Source organism: Peromyscus californicus, unplaced genomic scaffold (assembly GCF_007827085.1).
Source record: "Peromyscus californicus insignis strain IS unplaced genomic scaffold, ASM782708v3 Scaffold_17__1_contigs__length_78620276, whole genome shotgun sequence".
Taxonomy (NCBI): domain Eukaryota; kingdom Metazoa; phylum Chordata; class Mammalia; order Rodentia; family Cricetidae; genus Peromyscus; species Peromyscus californicus.
This window is the reverse complement of record NW_026294469.1, coordinates 29,927,489-29,948,793: the sequence shown is the minus strand read 5'-3', so window position 1 is coordinate 29,948,793 and position 21,305 is coordinate 29,927,489. Positions and strand designations below refer to the sequence as shown.

The following is a 21,305-nucleotide window of genomic DNA, read 5'->3' as shown; positions in this document are numbered from 1 at the left end:
TTAGATTAAATACTAGCAATTTTGTGTAATGCACTCTATACACAAGTAAATGATACATTAAATTTGACAATGTGAGAAATAAGCCGTAGACAGTTCACACGGTATGAAAACCGGACATATGGTCCTTCTCTTACACTTGTCTTAGTAATATACAGCAATAGTTGCTAATGAGTATCACTTAGTATTTACTGGTGACAGACAGTTCTAAGTTTCCAGCTGCTAACACAGAATGAACTTAGACTCACTCACAAAAACAAAGCCATTAGGCTATAACGACTAAATAATAGACATAAAATCCTCAGTGCAGCCCCTGAATCAACGAGTCCAGAGACTCCGAGGTGTTGCCCGAGTCGCTCAGCGTTTCTGTTCTTCCTCCTGCCCAACATTAGGAGAACTGCTCCCTCCTAACTAGGAACCAGCCCCTGATCGCCAGAACTCACACTCCTGGCTCCACCGCTAACCCGGTTGCCGGAAGCGGCTCCCTGCTCCCTATTGGCCCGTGTCAGGACGAATCAATCAAGTCCGCTCATCGGTACATCCCGCCCCCACCGGTCATACACACACTCATACGACCCGGGTGTTCAACCAAACCCGACTGCGCAAAGCCTGCTCGCACGCCTGCGCGGGCGGGCGTGCCCCGGAAGCAGTTCTTTGGGCCGGTGACACGTAGCAACAGGGCTACTGCAGGGTCTGGAACTGAGTTTTGGGGGGTTACTAGGGGCCGCTGGAGCTGCAGCCGCCGCCGGGGGAGCGTTTGGTGAGTGTCCCCGGCCCCTGTACCCCTCTCGGCGTCTGGCAGCAGTTGTGCGAGCCGGCTACGTGGTCTGTTGGCGCGGGCTGTGCTCTTTCCCTCAGATCCCCCCACTCCCTCTCAAGACCCTGGGCTGCGCCGCCGCTGTTTTCCCTCTCGGTGCAGCGGCGCCTCCGCAGGACCTCGCCCCTACCGCAGGCCTGTCAGCTCCGCAGTGTCCAAGGGTCTTCTGGGGCCGCAGCTCTCCCCACCCCCACCCCCACCCCCACATGCTGATCGCGGTTCCAGCAACGCTTTCTGTCTTCTTAAGCAGAGGACCACAGACAAATGAAGGAGGACCTAAGGGGGTAAACAGTGTTCGCCGTCTCTCTTCTCTTGCAGATCGTTGGCCATGTCAGGCTTTGATAACTTAAACAGCGGTTTCTACCAAACAAGTTACAGCATCGACGAGCAATCTCAGCAGTCCTATGACTATGGAGGAAGTGGAGGACCTTACAGCAAGTAACTTTTCAGCTTTGGCAACTTACTTAGTCTCTAATTAACGGATGAATGTATTCAGAATGCCCGGTTCTGCCTTAAAAAATGAATATATGAACTTGTTCCTATTCGGGAATGTGATTTGCTGTCCTTTTGTTTTGTTTTGTTTTGTCTAGAGAGAGACGTGACATTTGGTTAGAGTTTGAAGGGGTTACCCTGTTTATAATTTGTTATTTTGTGAAAAAACAAAAAAAAAAACAAAAAAATCCCTAGGGTGCCAAAAAAGATAAGTAACTTGTTGAAATAATATTTACAAATGGTCTGGGTGGGTTCTTCAGGTACCTAGAATATAAGACTATTTAGTCACTGAAATTTAAAGTGGTTTTTTTTTTTTCTTTTTTTTTTTTTTGATAGCTTATTTGGTAGGTGAGCCATGGTGACTTTCAAACTCTATCCACAGCTATATAAAGAGCTCTGTGACACAGGTTAACAGTGTAAACTCCCCACTATGAGTCATTGGGTGACGGATGTGGCAGTTGATAATCATTTTTATTACTGCTCATACTGGGGTGTTATAGTTAGTACCAGAGAAGTTATCAGTTTATGGTTGAAGAAGAGAATTCAGAGACTTTAGGTTCTGAACTGTTAACAGTAAGATCATCTCTAATACCTGGTGTTTGGGGACTTTGAAGGTTTTCAGCTAGTCTCTTCTAGACATGTCCTTAGTCCCTTGGAATGATGAGATTAAATCTTCCTGGTCTCTCTCTTGAAGGAGTTTCTTGTGCTTACCCCTTTTCAAATGGTCTTGTATTTTTCTGAGAATCTTACAGCAACAATGGGCCTGTTTTCCAGAAATGCATGACTCATATATACCCATATAAATGTGCATATAACTTCATACAGTGTATGTGTCAGCTGTGTACATCTATAGATCTTGAATTCAAATTTCGTGAAGAGTGTTCTGGGATGAGAGCAAAGGAAAGCTATGAATCCACTCAATCCATGAGATATAACCACTGTTAGAATGTGTTTATATCAGTATGTGTAAATAAATGTGCCAAAACTTTCTTAAGCACAAAGAAAATTGTGGCTATCTTTTTTATAACCCAAGGATTATTTTAATCGACGTAATTTGAGGCATAGATAGGTAGATACTATGTGTGTATGCACTTTCCTGCTTATTAACCTGTTGAACGAAAGGAGTATATGAAAATACCCTTTATGAATTAGGATTTTTCTTTCTGTTATGTTCTCAACTATATGCCAGTTATTTCTTCCAAATCAGTTAATTGGGCAGAATTTTAGAAAAATCATACAGAGAGATTTCCATTCGTTTACCACAATACATATTTTAGTGAGAACTTTGTGTGCTTGAGAGCAAATGAATGAAGTTTGATCAGCGTCCACCTGGAAAATCCTAAACAACAGAACTTTGAAGAGCCTGCCACGATATGTCGGCCTTTTTTTGATCAAATAGTCTTTCATCTTTAGACTGATTAGACGTTTTCCATTTAGAGTGCAGTTTCCCAGGTTGGTCTCTTTCCGGTTTTGTATCCTGACCGTGTTTTTGAAACTTCAATCTGTGACTTGTCCTCTCGTTACACTCAACAATGATCTGACATTGCTTTTCCACACAGCAGTTATGTAGATACCTGTTGTTGGGTGTTCTGCTTCCATTCGAACCAACTGTGATGTCAGTAAGCATGGCTTCATACTAGTGGAGATATTTTACATAACCATAGCTATCAGCTAGCGCATTTAGGTTTATGAATTATGCTTGAAAAAAACAAAAGGTATGCTACAGAAGCAACAATACATATGAGTTTCCAATGCTTGATTGAAAAATAGATTCATTTGCTTCTATATGTGCCTGCAAATAGATCTGCCACCTAAATCTATTTGCTTTGCTAACTTGTTAATAGAAATCAGTGATAACTTTAGTTGTTAGGGAAAATCTAGGTTCAGATAGCATACTATCTATACTATTGCCTTAAAGTTTGGCTTACTAGCCTTGCTGTAGTCCTACAGTTGCCCTGTGAGGGCAGCTTTGACATTTTATGGGTTCCTCTTGTACTTCACCATGTCATATGGGTATCCCATATAGTTTTCTAGATATGCCCCTAAAATATGTAGTAATACCAGTCACTTATTTTTCAGAGACTGAGACCTGTTGTATTTTTACCTTTAACTTCTCTGATAATATCTTTATGAAACATTTTTGTGAACATAAGTAGACAACCTGTCTTAAGAGGTTTTATCTTTGCTGCTGATACACAAAGCTTATGACAGTGTTGATTTAGCATATGCTACTTTGCCTGCTGTGAAAGCGTTGCTGTAAAAATCAGGAATGCCACAACAGTTTGGTTTGTAATCACTGTCGAGTGACCCCCATTTTTCAGAACAGGTCCTGGCAGGACGGGGAAGTAGTAAATGCCACAGTGTTGTCTCTTTGACTCTGCATTTGGAAGATGGGATGACAGTCCCACCTTTGGAGTGGTGCTGCTTGCAGTACCTCTAGATTGTAATCAGTGGTACTCACTGTGAGCTCCAGACTCTACAGGAGTCTTAGGATATGTTTAGAGATCTTCTAGATTCATAAATAGTTTTCATAACAATATTAAAGCATTTTCTGCCTTTCAAATATATTCATAGTTGCACTTATGTTGCAAAGATAGTGTTTGTAAAACTGCTGGTACCTGAATCTGAATCAAGGAACTAGTCTTGTATTTGTTATCACCATCTACTTGGGAGGTGGAGTAAAGCAGTTTCGTTTGATTCCCCCAATGAAGCAAGAAGAGTCATGATTGTTATTTAGTCCTGACCTTTTAGTACACATCTCTTTAGTATTCTGTCACACAACACTCCTTTTCCATACTGAAATTACACCATCTCTAGGAAGATACACAGGCTGCTTAATTTACCCATCGAGCCACTTGCTTTTTGTGGAGACCATATTTATTTGAAATAATGGACACACTGTTTAGTCAGAATTCAATATTTCACAGATAATTTTTCAAAAATTAGTAAGTGAACCTGTCATTTCAAGGAAAACAGCTGCTAGTACTGTCACCAGTGGTCAGTCTCAGGATTTCAGACAAAATGAGGAGTTTTGGAAAACTTGTGTTCATCATGAATAGCTTCCTAGCAATTGAACATTTTTTTTTTCCTAATGAAATTGGGGACAATTTTAACAAATGTGATTTTCCAGTGTTTAGAATTAAATATATATCAATATTTGAAATATATATATAAAACTAATATTTTTAAGTGGCCAGTAATGTTACACATTTATATGAGAAATGCTACCCATTCAAAGTACAAGACAAATCATTGTATTTTAATGTAGCTAGGGCATAAAAAGTTCATTGGTGCTGTTTCAAGTTCTGTGTTGCAAATTGAATTTTCAAAACTGCTGTTTTGTTTTGAGTTTAAATGTAACATAAAAAATATTTATGGCCAGGAGTGTTGGTGCACACCTGTAGTCTCAGTACTCATGAGGCAGGTGGATCTCTTGAGTTTGAAGCCAACCTGGTCTACATAGTAAGTCCAGATCAGCCAGAGCTATCTTATTCTAAAGTGTAATGTATTTAATGTTACTTTAAATGAATTAATTATTATTATTTTTTTTTTATTCTTTTCAAGATAGGGTTTCTGTGTAACAGTCCTGGCTGTCTTGGAACTCGCTTTGCAGGCCTCGAATACACAAAGATTCCTCCTGACTCTGCCTCTCAAAGGCATGAGCCACCACCCGGCTGAATTAATAGTAAATATTGATAGTTAATAACTCCTAAAATACTTTTGGTTTCCAGTAGATTTTTAAGGCTATAAAGGAGCTCTATGACTAAAGTATTTTAAAACTGCTAACTATACTATTCTCTCTGATTTTCTTTTGTATTCCTTCTTCTCTCCCACTCCCTGCTGTCTCCCAAGAATAAACTAGAGTCTAGTTAGCTTATAGAAACCTTTGTATGGAGATTGTCTTGTGATGTCATGAACTCTGAAATGCTAGCAGATAACACAGCAGCATATTAGACTAAATCAGGAAAAGAATTATTATCCTTGCTCAACTAGCTAATCCTGATAGAGGTTGTTCTTGTGTGAGTGGGTGTGCACATAAGAAGTCAGCATGTTATCATTCCAGAAAAGCTGGGAAACTGCAGATATAAAATGTAATTTTGAAGTAATGTGAGTAAAGAAGGATTTTGAAGAGGTCTTTATTGCTTATTAAGAGTTGATGACCTCTGGAGTTAAATAACCTGGTTTTGAATCCTCTCACCACAGTGGCAAATTATTTAACCCAAATTTCAGTTTCTATATCTTTATAGTGAGGACAATAGTAGGCTCATTTCATAGGATTATAGTTAATATGAGACAATTTACATTAATAGATATTTTTAGGACTTTTGTTTTAAAATATTTTTAAAATAATTACTTTAATTTATACTTATAAAATTATACATTACATTAAACACTTATAAAAAAAGCCAATTGCTTTTTAAATTTTAGTATTTTTGTTCTTTGAAAGTTTTTTTACATTTATAAAGTGTGTGTTGATTGTATCTGTTCACCACCACCTTTCTCCAGCTCCTTGTGCCTTCTAGTCATCCCTCCCAACTTCATGTCCTCTTTTTTTATGGTTATTAATAACATCCTGAGTCTAATTAGTTCTGCCTTATGCACATGAGTTTGTGGCCATCTACTGGGTCATGAGCAGTTTACCTGGTGGCTGTGTCCTGGAAAAAAAAAAAAAGACTATTCCCTCAGCAGCTACCAGCTGCCAGTAGCTTTCCTATAAGGGCAGGGCCTTAGGGGCCCCTCCCCAGCCATGGTAGCATCTGTGATGGCCTTGATCTTGTGCAGACTTGTTCAGGCAACCACAGGACTGTCGGCTTGTTTTGCAACAGCCAGGTCACATCCAGAAGTCAACCTTTCACAGCTTTCCTCCCATTCTCTGGCTCTTACATTCTTTTCCTCCCTACTTCTGTGAAGTTCTCTGAGCCTTGAGTGGTGGGAGATTGATACAGGTGGCCCGTCTACAGTTGAGAGCTCAGTGTTATTTATACTTGGCACTTTGACTAGTCCTGAGCCTCTGCTTTAACCACTACTGACTGCAAAAGGGAAGATTCTCTGACCAAAACTTAGAGCAGCACCAATCAATGGGTATAAGCATAAATATTCAGAATGTAGTGTAATAGTGTGGCCATTTAGGAAAAGAACAGCAGTAGGTTCCTCCTACAGCCTGTGGTCTTCCCCAGCCATAGGCTTTTGACCAAGTTTATGGTACCAGACATGAAATCTGTTCTGTGGAGCAGGCCACACATCCAATCAGAAAGTAGTTAGTTATTTCCATAACCAGTATGTCATTACTGCGTAGTGGGCACAGCTTGCCAGCCGGTCAGTATTATATCACCAGCTAATTTCAATCAATAATAAATGTTGTCCGACATATTTAAAGGTACAGAGTCTATATGAAAATCCAGTACTCTACATCTCCCTAGTAGCAGGTTTCTTGACTTAGCAGCAGCTATAGTTAGAGGTTCTTGTGTGTACTCTGGAGATAGTCTAAGTTATAAAAGTGCATTTATTTTCTATAAAGTACATAATATGTAGTATTTTTAATATTACTTTTTTCCTCACTATTTCTTGATTGTTATTTATCAGTATACATAAAATTACTTCATTCTTTTTAACAGGTGCATAGTAACTTCTTATGCACGTGTTACATTATGTTTACTTCTGGCTATTTTTCTGCCTTTTGCTATTGCAGTAGTACAGCAACAAATTCCACATTGAGTGGCAAAACTGCATATTTTGCAAGCATACTTTGTATGTAGTATTAGAACCTCTAAAAATGACTTTGGATAGCTGAACATTTACCATTGTCTTTTTTTTTTTTAATTTAAGACAATTTTAAAAATTTTAAATTAGTTTTTTTAAATCTTAATATTAATGGCTATCATTACATTTTTGCCTTTTTCAGACAAACCAGAAGTAATCAAAATTAAGTAGGCCAAATATTTTTAGGGCTTTCGTTTTAAAATATCTTTAAAATAATGACTTTAATTTTGTACAGTATATAATAGGTTAGTCCACAGAAACACTAGACTTATGGTGAAACAGGTACTTACAGACAGGGCTTTAGTGCAGTCCTCTTCCCTCCTAGTCACTAAAATGCCAGGGTAAAGTGTTCTTCCTGAAGACTAGGGATTTGGTGTAAATCCAGTAAGGCAGTAAGTGTACAGTCTCTTTGAAAATTTTAAAGCACAATTCAAACACAAGATGGCCTCAGAGCATTTTGTTAGATTCAGAAAGCTTTCACAAAGAACATGCTTGATTCCCTCCTGCCCTCCAGTTTGAAACTGATGTTTTTTAATCAGGTCTTCTCATTTGCAGACTCTACCATACTATGAAGTGTAAGACAGAATAATGATTCCATAGATATCCAAATTATGGAAAATATAGTCATGTCTATCATCCCAAACCTTCATTTATCATCTGCAGCATACATTTCTTTCAGAATATATTGTAACATTCTTTCTGTTACTAGGGGAAGAAAGTAATCCTGACCTAAATTTTTATTTGTTGGCATCCTGATGTTTAAAAGGGTGATAGCTTATCTGCTTGTTTGCTGACAGCAAAAGGAGGGCTCTCTGTAAGAGCATCCTTCTCCTTGTAGGTTGTCAGCCTGTCAGTCCTGGTTTCAGCACTGTTTCTTTGTGATATCTTAGAAAGAGGTTTGCAAATGACTAAGCATTCTTTAGCTGTCAAGAAAAAAAAAATCAAGGAATACTGTCAATTGGTTAAAAGACTAAGCATTAAACTTCCAAATTTCCTTTGATGTACAGGCAGTATGCTGGCTATGACTACTCGCAGCAAGGTCGATTTGTCCCTCCAGACATGATGCAGGCACAGCAGACATACACTGGGCAGATTTACCAGCCAACTCAGGCCTATCCTTCAACTGCACCTCAGACGTACTATGGAGACAGCTTTGAGGAGGAGCCTCCTTTGTTAGAAGGTAGGATGGAACAGTACAGGTAGAAGACCCTGTCTGAAAAGCATGAGGCCAGAAATATTTTCCATTTTAAAGTAGTTTGAATTTTCCAGGCTCTCCGTAAGCGTCACTGGTTTGGCATCTGTAATTAGAAAGTCTGAAATGACCCACTCCCTTTGTTTTCCCTGGACAGGATTTTGCTGTGAAACCAGGCTGACCTCAGACTTGCAGTAGTCCTCTTCCACAGCCTCCCAACTGCTAGGATTGCAGGTGGAAGCTATCATGCTTAGATTAAAACAGCTTGAATATTATACTGGTGTTCAGAGCTTTCAATTTCAGAGCATTTCAGGTTTTGAGTTTTGAGACTAGAGCTGTTCAGCATATGCTCTGGTCTTCAGCTGGTTAGTGAGCAAAGCCTAAATTGGAGATGTTGTCCTTTTTTTTTTTTTTTTTTTAATTAAGAAAATTTTTTTCATTCATTTTATACACCAATCAATCAAAGATCCCCCTCTTCCCTCCTCCCACCTCTCCAGCCTCTCCCCCCTGCCCCCACAAAAAGGCAAGGCCTCCCATGGGGAGGCACATCCAGTAGAGGCAAGTCTAAGCCCTTCACCCTGCCTCAAGACTGCACAAGGTGTCCCATCATAGGTAGTGGGCTCCACAAAGCCCCCTCATGCACCAGGGATGGATTCTGTTTCTACTGCCAGGGGGCCTCCCAAGCAGATCAAGCTACGCAATTGTCTCACCATGCAGAGAAAGTTGGATCAATGGCTGTGGAGCCTGCATGGGATGTTGTCCTTTCTTATGAAAAAACAGTAGATAGCCTTTAGTCAGTAACTTATTTAGAAGAGAGTTTATATTGGGCCAGAATGGACCATGAAGAACTAATATTTAATATGACAGTGTGAGCATTGGCTTTTATGTCAGATTATTAATTATATTCTGCCCATGGATGAAAGCAGTTAGCATGGTATTTATAGTTCTGTGTGGAAATAAACTAACAGAACTGTTGATTGCATAAAAACATGGTGGTTCTCAAATTACATTACAGAAATCTGAACACAGATGCCTAGAGCCATAATTGTATGTAATCTCATGGGGTACCTGGGTATTCCTGAAGCCCCAAGTAAGGAGTCCCTTTGGTTAGCCATGTCCACATGTTCTTGTACTGTATGAGGTAGAGTGTGTCTGTTTCACTGTGCCCTGTCCTTTCTAAAGCCGAAGGTAGGCATCAGAAGACTCAGTATAATGAGAATGGTCCAGAGGAGAGTAAAGTGTCATTGACTATTGCTGTACCCTCTTTGTTCCTGTGTATTTAGTATTGTGTCCTGTTCCAGCACTGATTCTAGAAACATCACAGATCTTAAAATTGGTAATGAGAGTGTCCAGTGCTGCCAGGTGGTGGTGGTGCACACCTTTAATCCCAGTACTTGGGAAGCAGAGACTGGCAATCTCAATGAGTTCCAGAACAGCCAGGACTGTTACACAGAGAAACCCTGTCTCAAAACCAAAAAAAGAAAAAGAGTGTCCCGTGCTGAAGACTATTGAAACGGAAGGAGTAGCTGTTTGTCCTCGTTCTATGGAGTAATGAGCTTTCAAATGTAAAATGTTTAAGTGAATTTATGTAACTGCTAATGGCATATCACAAATTCCAACTGACTTCCTTGTTTTCTTTTTATCTTAGAGTTGGGTATCAATTTTGATCACATCTGGCAAAAAACACTAACGGTGCTGCACCCCCTGAGAGTGGCTGACGGCAGCATTATGAATGAGACCGACCTGGCAGGGCCCGTGGTATTCTGCCTTGCCTTTGGAGCCACACTGTTACTGGTAAGACTAAAGAGGAATTTTCAATATTCCACCAGAAGACATTTGGAGCCTCAAGTCTGATAGGTTTTAGGATGTATTGAGTTTCTTGAAATTATACCCATTCCTTATTTCTCTGTCAATAGGAAATATTAAGCAACATATGTAGAGACTTATTTTTTGAGCCAAGTGTAGGAGACAGAGCACAGCTGTAACCAGAGCCTTGAGAGACTGAAGCAGGAAGATTGTGAATTCTAGGCCAGCCTGGGATTTATATTGAGATACTGTTTTAAAGAAAGAAAAATATATATATATATATATTGTAAGAAGTAGTCCAATTATTAGGGGAAAATAATAAAAAAGTAAACATCATAATTTCTTATTTTTAGGAAATGGACAATATTTTTTACTGTGTTGCACTTTTAAAAGCAAATAGAGATAGTGGTTTTATTTATTGAATCTTTTCCTAGTTTGGTTTATGTTGTGTGATAAAATACCCAGAGGCCTTAGGGTTGGGGGACCCAAAAGGAGAAGTGGTTGTTTTCCCTCACTTCCCAGTTACAGTCCATCCATCCCTGCCTGGATGTCGAAATGTCGGAAGCTTCAGATAATCTATTGCATTCACAGTCAAGAGTAGATAGAAATAGACACATTCATGCCCACTGCTCAGCTCACCTTTTCTACAGTCCAGAACACAAACCTAGGGAATGGTGTCAACCTCCGTTAAGTATGGTCTTCTCCCCACATCCTCGTATTCAAGGCAGTCCCCCACAGACATGGCCACAGCTAGCCTGACCTAGACAGTAGCCCCAGGGAATGGTGTCAACCTCCTTTAAGCACAGTCAAGGCAGTCCACCACAGACATGGCCACAGCTAACCTAATCTAGACAGCAGCTCATTGAGACTCCCTTCCCAGAGGATTCTAGACTGTCAGATTTAAAATTAACTATCACAGATGTCTAGCCCTTGGTCAGTGTTTTATTGTATGGCTTTCTTGTACATTTTAATTTCTAATGAGTTATAATATTAAAGAATGGCAAGTTTTTGACTCTACCTCTCAGTTCTCCAGGAATATTAAAGTATATTGAAAGAAAAAGTTGCTATTTGTTTTAACTCAATCTGAATTACAAGAGATAAATAATGTAACTGATAGAAAATGGGATCTGTAGCCAGAAGACCTGGGTTTGTACACAACACTCTACTTGGCCTTTGACCTGGCAGTTTAATCCTTTACATCCTGCTGGTGGATAATAACCCTGTACTGCCCACTAGCCTAACAGGGTTGTTTTGATGTGCCACCACAGCCAGCTTGTTTTGAAGAAAAAATCAGATAGGCAGCCGAGCATAGAGTCTTATACCTAAATCTCAACATTTGGGAGGCTGAGGCAGGAAGATTTCTCTAGGTTAGAGTGAGACCCTGTCTCAAAACAAAGAAAAGCAAACCAGGACAGGCTATGTAACAATACTTTGCCAAGCTAAGAGCATGGTACAAAGTGGAATTTATTATTTATTGCTTCATTACTTCACTCATCAGTGAACTCAGCTTCAACCTGCCACAGCCTATATCGAGTATTTACAGGTAAACATTACATCCTGCAAAGGCCTCAATCTGTAGAGGCATTCACAAGATTTAGTCTTCTATAACAAAAGTTTCACAAAGCAAAGCTCCTCTTTTGGGATTTCTCTGCACACTTGTTTTCATGAGAGTGTTTTTTCATGTGGGAAGGTTGTAATTTAGCTCATGACTGCTGTCTGAAAACCATTTAATAATCTTTATCTTAGACAAGGTCTCACTGTCTACCTGGTCTGCAACTCACTATATAGATCATGTTAGTCTTGAACTCAGAGATCTGCCCATCTCTGCCTCCTGAGTCTGGGGTAAAAGATTTTTGCCACCATGCCTACCTGATGTCTTTTATAAGAGCAGAACTTCCAAGGTGTATGCTTTTGTTTTCAATCAAAGGACTGTAGAATCCAACACAGATTTGGAAAAAGAATGAAAAGAAAAAAGTTCCTTTCCATCGTGTTCATCTGGTTTTCTCACCCTCTTAACCTGGGCCCTGGCTTCCCACTTTTCCTAGATTGTTTCTTCCTTTGTTTGTTCAGTTGTATGTCAAGCTTAAATGCTACCAAGAAATATAAGAAAATACTTGTGTTGGGAAGTGTTGTGTCAAAGTTAAGTGTTTGAAGTCAGGGCCTGCACAGATTCAAGCCAGATAGGGTCCCAGCACTAAGGGAGAAGTGGACATGGATGTCTTCTCCTGACCAAGAAGCTGCCTGCGATTGACATGTAATTGAAAAGGGTCTCACTGGGTATATTAACCACACTTCCAGGCAGGCCCCATGTGCAGGAGTAGATGGCTAACACGAAAGGAACTCAGTGATTATTTTTGTAGAATTTGTCTCATACAACTTTGCTTGGGCATTGCTTTTTTGTTTGGTTTGGTTTGGTTTTATTTTCTTATTGGTCTTTTACTTGAATATTTTGGTTTCTAAGTTTGTGGTTTTGTGGGTTTATGTGTATGTATATGTTGTATATTTGTATTTGTTTTAAAGAGATAAAGAAAGGGTATGGAGTAGTGTGGGGAGGATTTTGGAGGATTGGGAGAGAGAAAAAGTGTAATCAAAATATAGTCTATGAAAACTTTTTTTTACTAAAATAGAAGAGTGTGGAACCTGTCTGCTTTATCCCTTTCCAGTGCACCTCTATAGATTTTGATGCTTGTGAATTGAGTATTTTATACATGTGTCATTTAATGTGAAATGAGGCCCCAACTGACACTTTTTATTCTAACCTGTAATTTCTTTTCTTTTCCCATAGGCTGGCAAAATCCAGTTCGGCTATGTATATGGGATCAGTGCAATTGGATGTTTAGGAATGTTTTGTTTGTTAAATTTAATGAGTATGACAGGTGTCTCATTTGGTTGTGTGGCAAGTGTCCTGGGGTATTGTCTTCTTCCCATGATCCTGCTGTCCAGCTTTGCAGTGGTATTTTCTTTACAGTAAGTACTGATCTTAAACTCAGATTTAGTTGGCTAGTTCTGTGTAGTAGGATTTACTTCACCTTCAGTTTGAGATAAAGCCCTGGTCCAGCAAACATATCTATTGTGCCTCATCTAGATTTGAACTCTGCTATGTGTGTTTTGGGTGATGAACAATGAAAGTGAAAATGAGATTTGAAGTCTTCTGTATGATCTCAGTTTTTACCTTTGATCAAGAGTTTTACTAGTGTTGTGTTTACCAATACCATAGCAATAATGAATTGAATAGTTGTGATCATTAAATAACACATGGAAAAGTTCAGTTCACTCATGTTAAAATTGTGTTTAGCCTCCTTGATATTCTGGTTATATCAATCTTGAAGCAGTTGGGCTTCTTGAAAACATATGATTAGTAAACACATATGTAGTAGTGGGGAAAGGGAGTGCTGATACTATGAGTGGAGAGAGACCCTGGAAGCTGTTGAGCATCCTAACCATCCTAAGCACTGACCTTTGAGCAAAGGGAGCCAGCCCAAGTACCAAAGCAGGGAAGCAGCTTAAAGAGCAGGATAATTATACTGTCCACATTACATGGTTGAGCATTCTTGAAGTCACTGTGCAAGTACATTTCTGAGTTTGACAAAATAGTCTTGTTTCTGCATATGTCTATATGTGGATTTAAAAATGTCCTGAGGCTGATGTACTGCTGTCCAGATGTGCTAACCCTGCAGTTTCCACACATAATCCGTGGTAGTGTGGGACTGTCCTTGTGCTCTCTTCTGCAAAACAACGCATTAAAGATCCCTCCTTTGGAATAGGGTAGAGTTGTGGTTTGGTTTGGTTTTCAGTATCTAATCTTACTCATCTTTCCCATGTTTTGTTTTGTTTTTTTGTTTTTCCTGCTGCAGAGGAATGGTAGGAATTCTTCTCACTGCGACGATCATTGGCTGGTGTAGTTTTTCGGCTTCCAAAATTTTTATTTCTGCATTAGCCATGGACGGACAACAACTTTTAGTGGCATATCCTTGTGCTTTGTTGTATGGAGTCTTTGCCCTGATTTCCATCTTCTGAACTGATTTGTCTGGGATGTGGATGTCAGTGGGCCGAACTCACCCAAAGGACCTTGGACTCTTCAAATTGGACCAGCAAAGCACTGCAGTGCAGCTAGCTCATGCCGATGACCAGTAGCCTGGAAGCAGCAGCAGTAGACAAGTCTTTCGTTCATTGGTACAGGACAGTTGACATTGTGTGGAGTCCCTGCAAATGACTAGCTCTGCGTGCTTATTCTTACACAGCTAAGAAGTACAATTTCTTTCCTGATCCTGCAGCCTTTGACAAACAACTCTTTTCCTCACAAATTATATTATGATGTTTTTGATAGATTTTTACCAAATGGGAAACCAACCACAAAGCTGATAATCTTTCCCAAAAACAATCCAGTTACAGTAAAGAAGAAACAAGTCTTATTGCAGAAATATTTTTCCAAGGAATTAGGAAAGAAAATGCTTGCAGTATCCTCAAGTTAAGTGCACTGAAGTAAAGCTGAACAAACAAAATCCCAATGCAGAGCTTTCTGAGTTTACGCTTCAAATATTTGACATTCCTATAAATTGTCTCATGAAATCTGTGCTGAAATTCAGAGATACAAGCAGTTCACAGTCTACCTTGTGGAGATGAAATGTGAACAGTTATTTAGACATTAGGGTCAACTAATCTGGACTGGCCACATGATGCTTAGTTTTGTCCACATGTCCCAGGAAGAAGAAATCAATAACCTTTTTTTTTTTTTTTATTGAGAAAAAAAATATTTAAAATTTCACAATTTCAGTATTGCTGTTATCAATGTACAGTGAATTTGATGCTTATTAAATTTTCCCAATTAACTCTGCTGTTGAGTTTATTTTCACTAAACTACTATTTTCTGTCTTGTTTTCATTAGGGTTTCATTTTGACTCCTGATTTAAACCAAGTTTTAGAAATAGAAGTCATTCTAGTGTAGAACCAGACAAATATGAAGTGAGAAGCAGTTTTCTTCGAATGGCAGTGTTAGTTCCTGATTTTAAACTCACTTGGGTTTGTATCATTACACCATCTGGTAAGAGAGTCTGTAGGGAAATGCTGTATATCTTGTGTGTGGACTCCTGGCTTTAAAACACCTCAGGTTCTGGACAGTATTCCGTAATAGTTATGAGCAAGGATGGAATGGAAACTAAAGTCTCATGTTTTTCATAAGAGGGGGCCAGCAGCCAAAAGAAAAATACCCTAGAATGCTAATGCTGTATTTTAGAATATGTTGTCAGGTAGAAAAGGAGCCTCACACACAGGTTCTTCCTTTAGTCTTGATGTTCTGGGTTTAGGTACTGACGGTGAGTCTTGGGCACATTTTCACATTCAACCAATCACTTTTGAAGCGTGTCTCCAGTCTTGGTAGTCCCTTCCCCCTTCTCTGGCTTGTTTGCTTGCCTTTGGAGAGTGAATGTTGAGACAGGATCTCTTGCAGCCCAGGCTGAGCTTGAACTCCTAACATTGTCATTTTCGATTCATTTTACATAGTTCTTGTTGAGGCAAATTCGCGGATGTCTTCTGTTAATATGCTGCTCTTTATAGTGAATAAGGAAGATAATGCTTGAGAAATTGTCTCACACTTGGTTATATTTAACCCACTGTTACCCAATTCCCCCAGATAAACCTAATTTTCTTACCATTTGTTGCTTCCCTTCATCAAAATCTTTTTTATTTAAATCATTATTCTGTGGTTTTATGCTGGTGTTGGCTATGTTTCTTTTAAATGTCCTTGTATGCTACTGGCATACAATTTGTTCCCGTGTTCAACAAAAAGTTACCAACATGAGATATTTAACATTTAATTATTTTTCTATAAAAATGGATACATAATGTAATTGCATCTGATACATGGTTTAATTTAAAAATTTGCTTAGCACATTAATCATGTATAGCACTTCTTCACGAAACTCTTAAGCAAAAATCAATATAATGTAACCACATTTGTGCATATGTTGAAATATAATATAGTATGTCTGGTAAGTGTTGTATGGCAGCCTTTTTGGTAAACAGTATAGCTTAAAGTTCACCATTTGAATAATTGAAAGCTGCTATGAGGGCACAGATTGACACATTTCACACCTCACTGTTGGTCTTGTATTCAGTGAGTGGAGCAGTACGTCGGCACTAGTGAGTGATTCCTGTATACTGATGTGCATGCCAAGGTCATATTTTACATGTGGTTGGTTAATTATGCCTATGGTCTACATGTACATTTTACATCTTTCCTGTAATTGTGTATTGCCTACTGTTTTCAAGAACCATACTAGGTTTGTAGACAAACTTTATTCATGTGCAGACACAAAGTTTGCTCATCTTTTGAAATCAGAAAATCAACAAAATGATGAGTTTCATAAATGCATTTTTGTACATTTATATAAGGACTGTTGATAAGAATAAAACCATGCCTTTGTGGGTAAATGGATAGAACTGGAATTCATCATGTTAGATGAATTGCACAATACTTAGAGAACTATCAGATAATTCAGGTAGAAGAAAATGGAGTGAAGAGGAATAGAGAGCAGTGAGAAAGGGGAAGATTTCACCTGTCAACGTCAAATACAGCAGCAGGTCTACTCAAGCAATGCCTCACATTCAACCTGTCCTTGCCTGGTGTTCACTGAGATGTCACATCAAATCCCAGCTGCTAGTTATTCCATGGTCTCCATTTTTATAAACCCCAAGGGTTTTTTTAGGAATAAAAGCTTAATTTATCAAGCAGTATATCTCATTGCATGCTTATTTTAAAACCCAGATTTTAGAAACAAAACATTTACTATCAAGCAAGAAGCAAAAGTACTTTCTCATAAGTACACTTCATATTTATATGAATTAAGCATTTTTTCTCTTTAAAGTATAATTAGGATTGTGTTTGTGATGGAGTGGGAATAACAAGATATTATTGGCAGTATCATAAGGAAGAGTTGGCTCATAATGCTTTTCATGGGTAGATGAGACTGACTTGTTAGCTTATCCCCCAACGTGTCCTGTTTATTTTCAAGCCGCCTAAATAAAGCCTAGTCTTCTGTCTCTTGTCTAGTCTACTTCCTTTCTACTACCCATGAATTGCCCTTATTCAGCACCAAACCAGGGGCAGAAGCTAGATTAGAACTGCATTTCTAGGACTTGGGTTTTAAGCTGTTGCTTTAATCAGTAAACCCTTAGAACTAGGCAATAAGGAAATTGAGTTTTAGTTATTAAATTATTGATATTTAAGGGTTGGCAGAATCCTTAGTTAAAAGTATAATTAACAAATGTCTCTGAATGGTTACAAAAAAAAAAAAAAAAAAACCCTGACACGTGAGCGCTGGTGGAAAGAGTGTGGCTTTTGCATCACAGGCAGATCTAATTCCCCCTGGCCTTGTGCCTCAAATCCCACTCCAGTTAATGAGAGCCTCATCTGCTGACGGAGCACAATGTCCTGGGTTTGTGCAAATGCATGAAAATGATTATTTCCTCAAATGAGGACTAATTAAACATAGAGCTGTTCTAATTTAAAAGCACAAACACTTTCTTAAGCACATTAGGTTCTAAAATTCAGGTATTGCATTTTTGTGAGCTTAACTAATTAGGCTTGCTTGTGTAAATAAATTTGTTCTGTTTCTGAAGTTAACACTAAATCTTCAGAAAGCTTGCAGGGTGAAAAATTATGTATCAAAGTCGTTTCAGACTTGTGGCACACAGAATAAAGAAATGAGAAAACTAAGTATTCACTGAAAATATTTTAGGTGCCTATAATTTTTCCTTTTTATCTAGTTTGATTATTCTGGTTGTCCTAAAGTAGAGAAAACAAAGTTACTACTTTTTTTCTGAGTTGAAATACTGTTCTGAAAATGTCTAGCAAATGTAACAATGTGTTTGTAGTTTTCAGTTTTGTGGTTCCTGACATTGAAGACCTTGATAGTCTCTTTATTTTAGACCTTTAGTGGCCCAAAGTTTTTTAAATTTTACTATGTTTTAAAATTCAAAATGGGAACACCTTTATTTCATTTTCCAGTTAAACCATGATGTAAAAATTAGCACGTCAATACAGAATTTTAAAAGGCATGTTGATAAGCTATTTGGGCATATAGGCATACATAAGCCTTAAAATATACTAACAAAGTCTAAATGTAAGTATATTTCACTGGTGTGCATTTCTGGAAGGGGCAATCTTTAGAGATAGATCAATAGGTGCCATAGGGTGGCAGGTGCATGGCAGCAGCAGAGGAGGTTTGTGGGAGGTGTTTAGTAGATTCAGCTCGTTGCACATCCTTCACTAGAGTTTCTCCGTCACCCCTTTGCTAGGTTTTTTGGTTTTTTTTTTTTTGTTTTTTTTTTTGTTTTTTTTTTTTTTTTGTCAACACAGGCTAGAGTCCCTCTGGGAAGAAGGAACCTCAATTGAGAAAAAACCTCCATGAGATTGTCTAGAGGCAAGTCTGGGACATTTCCTTGATTGGTGATTGATCTGGAAATATCTGGGAGGGTCCTACCTACCCACTGTAGGTATGTTATCCTGGGCAGATGTCCTGCATTATGTGTGTGTGTGTGTGTGTATGTATATGTGTGTATATAACAAAACCACAAAACAGTCTGAGCCATGGAGAACAAGCCTGTAAGCAGTGTTCTGTGGGAGTCTGTGGCAGTCCAGCTCCAAACTGCTCCCACCTTTTGAAGGGTTCTTGGGTGGAAGAGAGAAGAATGAGGAAATATTAGATAGAAAGATAGAAAGAGACAATGAAAAAGACAGAGACACAGGATAGCTTTGGGGAGGCCCTGGGTCAATACCCAGTCACTCAGAGCTTTATTGAAAAGGGCTTTTTATAATATGCCAAGGGGAGAGGCAAATGACCTCCCCCCTTGCAAGATCAAAGCACAAAGTACCAACAAGTATAGACCTTTCCAAACACCTAGTAACCATGCCCGTGGCCAAATCATCCCATTATGCAGCCCTGCTATAGAACTTTCCAAACACCTAGTAACCATGCCCCTGGCCAAATCATCCCATTATGCAGCCCTGCTGGGTAAAGCAAGCTCAGATTCTCTGACCTTGAGTAAGGTCTCACTAGGATGCCTCTGTGGGCTATCACAGTGTTCATGGTCTCTGCTTCAGTTCTTGCCTTCAGATCCCTGCCATGAATTCCTGCCCTAGCTTCCCTACATGGACTGTAAGTTGTAAAATGAAATAAACACTGTCCTCCTCACGTTGCTTTTGGTCATGGTGAATATAATAGCGATAGAAAGCAGAGCAGGCCCAGAAGAAACCCTGTCCCTCCCAACACGGTACCACTGATTTCCCGACAACCACTAGTCAGTTCTCTGTCTGGATTTGCCTGTTCAGGATATTTTATACAGTTAGAAGCATGCATATGGTCTATTTGTTTTGATTGTTTTTGCTTAACAATGATTTCAACATTTCATTAAAAAAAAAAAAAACACTTAAGAGCATTGTGATATAGCCTGAACACTGAAATTTACTTAGCCCTTTTTAATGACTACATGTCATTTCATTTGTTTGAAAGCTTAACTTGTCCAGTCTCCTGTTGCCAGACAGTTTAGATCTTTGTCCTTTCTTAACAAGACAAAATGGTGTTGTGTTAGTCATGACAGCCTTTGTTTCCAGAATGCAGCATTTACTCATAATGATGCTCTTCGATCATTACTGGAAGCTCAGAACTTAAATTCTGGAAATGTCAAGAATTTCATTTTCCAATGGTTTCCTGTGAGTCTTTTATCTGTTGAAACATGCACACCTCATCTGCGACTGGACAAAGCGTTGCTGTGGTTCTCAATGACCTCATCCTTGTTCCTCTGATCTTAGGCAATGGAATCCTGCCAAGCATGCAAGGTCCCCTCCACACCTGCAAATGCTCCCACATCACAAAGGAATGCTTCAAAAGGAACTCCTTGCTTGTTTATTTGTTAGAGATGCCCTGACAGTCAGTTTTAGGTCACTGGCTTCCCACAGCATTTGTAGAAGTCCTGGCACATGCTAATTTTACATTTCACCCTGAATGGGTCTACATACCACTGAATTTAGTAGTATCAAACTGAATTGTATCAACACTCAGTGTTTGAAATAAAGTACATGATACGACAGTGACTTTACTCAAATTTGACTTCACTAGCCAATTTGTTCCTAAATTACCAAGAATTAAAATTTACCCAATAAGAACTCCACTTCTACTTCTTAGACATCTGTACAAATTACTTTGTTTCCTGTAATGTACTGAGTTTTTAAAAGTTGAGTTTCTTTTTTTTTTTTTTTTTTTTTTTAAATTTATTTTAATTTATTTTGCAATACAATTCAGTTCTACATATCGGTCACGGATTCCCTTGTTCTCCCCCCTCCCGTCCCCCTCACCTTCCCCCCAACGCCCCCCCCCCCCATTCCCATCTCCTCCAGGGCAAAGCCTTCCCCACAGACTGAGGTCAACCTGGTAGACTCAGTCCAGGTAGGTCTAGTCCCCTCCTCCCAGGCCAAGCCAAACAATCCTGCATAGGCCCCAGGTTTCAAACAGCCAACTCATGCAATGAGCACAAGATCTGGTCCCACTGCCTGGATGCCTCCCAAACAGATCAAGCCAATCAACTGTCTCACCCATTCGGAGGGCCTGATCCAGTGTGGACCCCTCAGCCATTGGTTCATAGTTCATGTGTTTCCATTCATTTGGCTATTTGTCCCTGTGCTTTATCCAACCTTGGTCTCAACAATTCTCACTCATATAAACCCTCCTCATTCTCGTTGATTGGACTCCCAGAGATCCACCCAGGGCCTAGTCATGGATCTCTGCATCCAGATCCCTCAGTAGTTGGATGAGGTTTCTAGCACAACAATTAGGGTGTTTGGCCATCCCATCACCAGAGTAGGTCAGTTCGGGCTGTCTCTCGACCATTGCCGGCAGTCTGTTGTGTGGGTATCTTTGTGGATTTCTGTGGGCCTCTCTAGCACTTTGCTTCTTCCTGTTCTCATGTGGTCTTCATTTACCATGGTCTCCTATTCCTTGTTCTCCCTCTCTGTTGTTGATCCAGCTAGGATCTCCCGCTCCCCCAAGCTCTCTTTCCCTCGACCCTCGCCTTTCATTACCCCCACTCATGTCCAGGCTGTTCATGTAGATCTCATTCCATTTCTCTGTCATTGGGCGATCCCTGTGTCTTTCTTGGGGTCCTGTTTTCCGGGTAGCCTCCCTGGTGATGTGAGTAGCTGACAATTCATCCTTGTTTCATGTCTAGTATCCTGCTATGAGTGAGTAC

The 21,305-nt window shown here is 39.4% G+C and overlaps 1 protein-coding gene across 1 annotated transcript; it reads left to right on the top strand.

Moving 5' to 3' along the window:
• Positions 1-621: 621 nt before the first annotated feature.
• Positions 622-17,102, top strand: Yipf5 (Yip1 domain family member 5). The gene is made up of 6 exons (XM_052742083.1): positions 622-757; positions 1,133-1,252; positions 8,074-8,246; positions 9,907-10,052; positions 12,850-13,031; positions 13,919-17,102. The coding sequence occupies exons 2-6, from the start codon at positions 1,143-1,145 to the stop codon at positions 14,079-14,081; spliced, it is 774 nt and encodes a 257-aa protein (XP_052598043.1). The 5' UTR covers positions 622-757; positions 1,133-1,142; the 3' UTR covers positions 14,082-17,102.
• Positions 17,103-21,305: the final 4,203 nt, after the last annotated feature.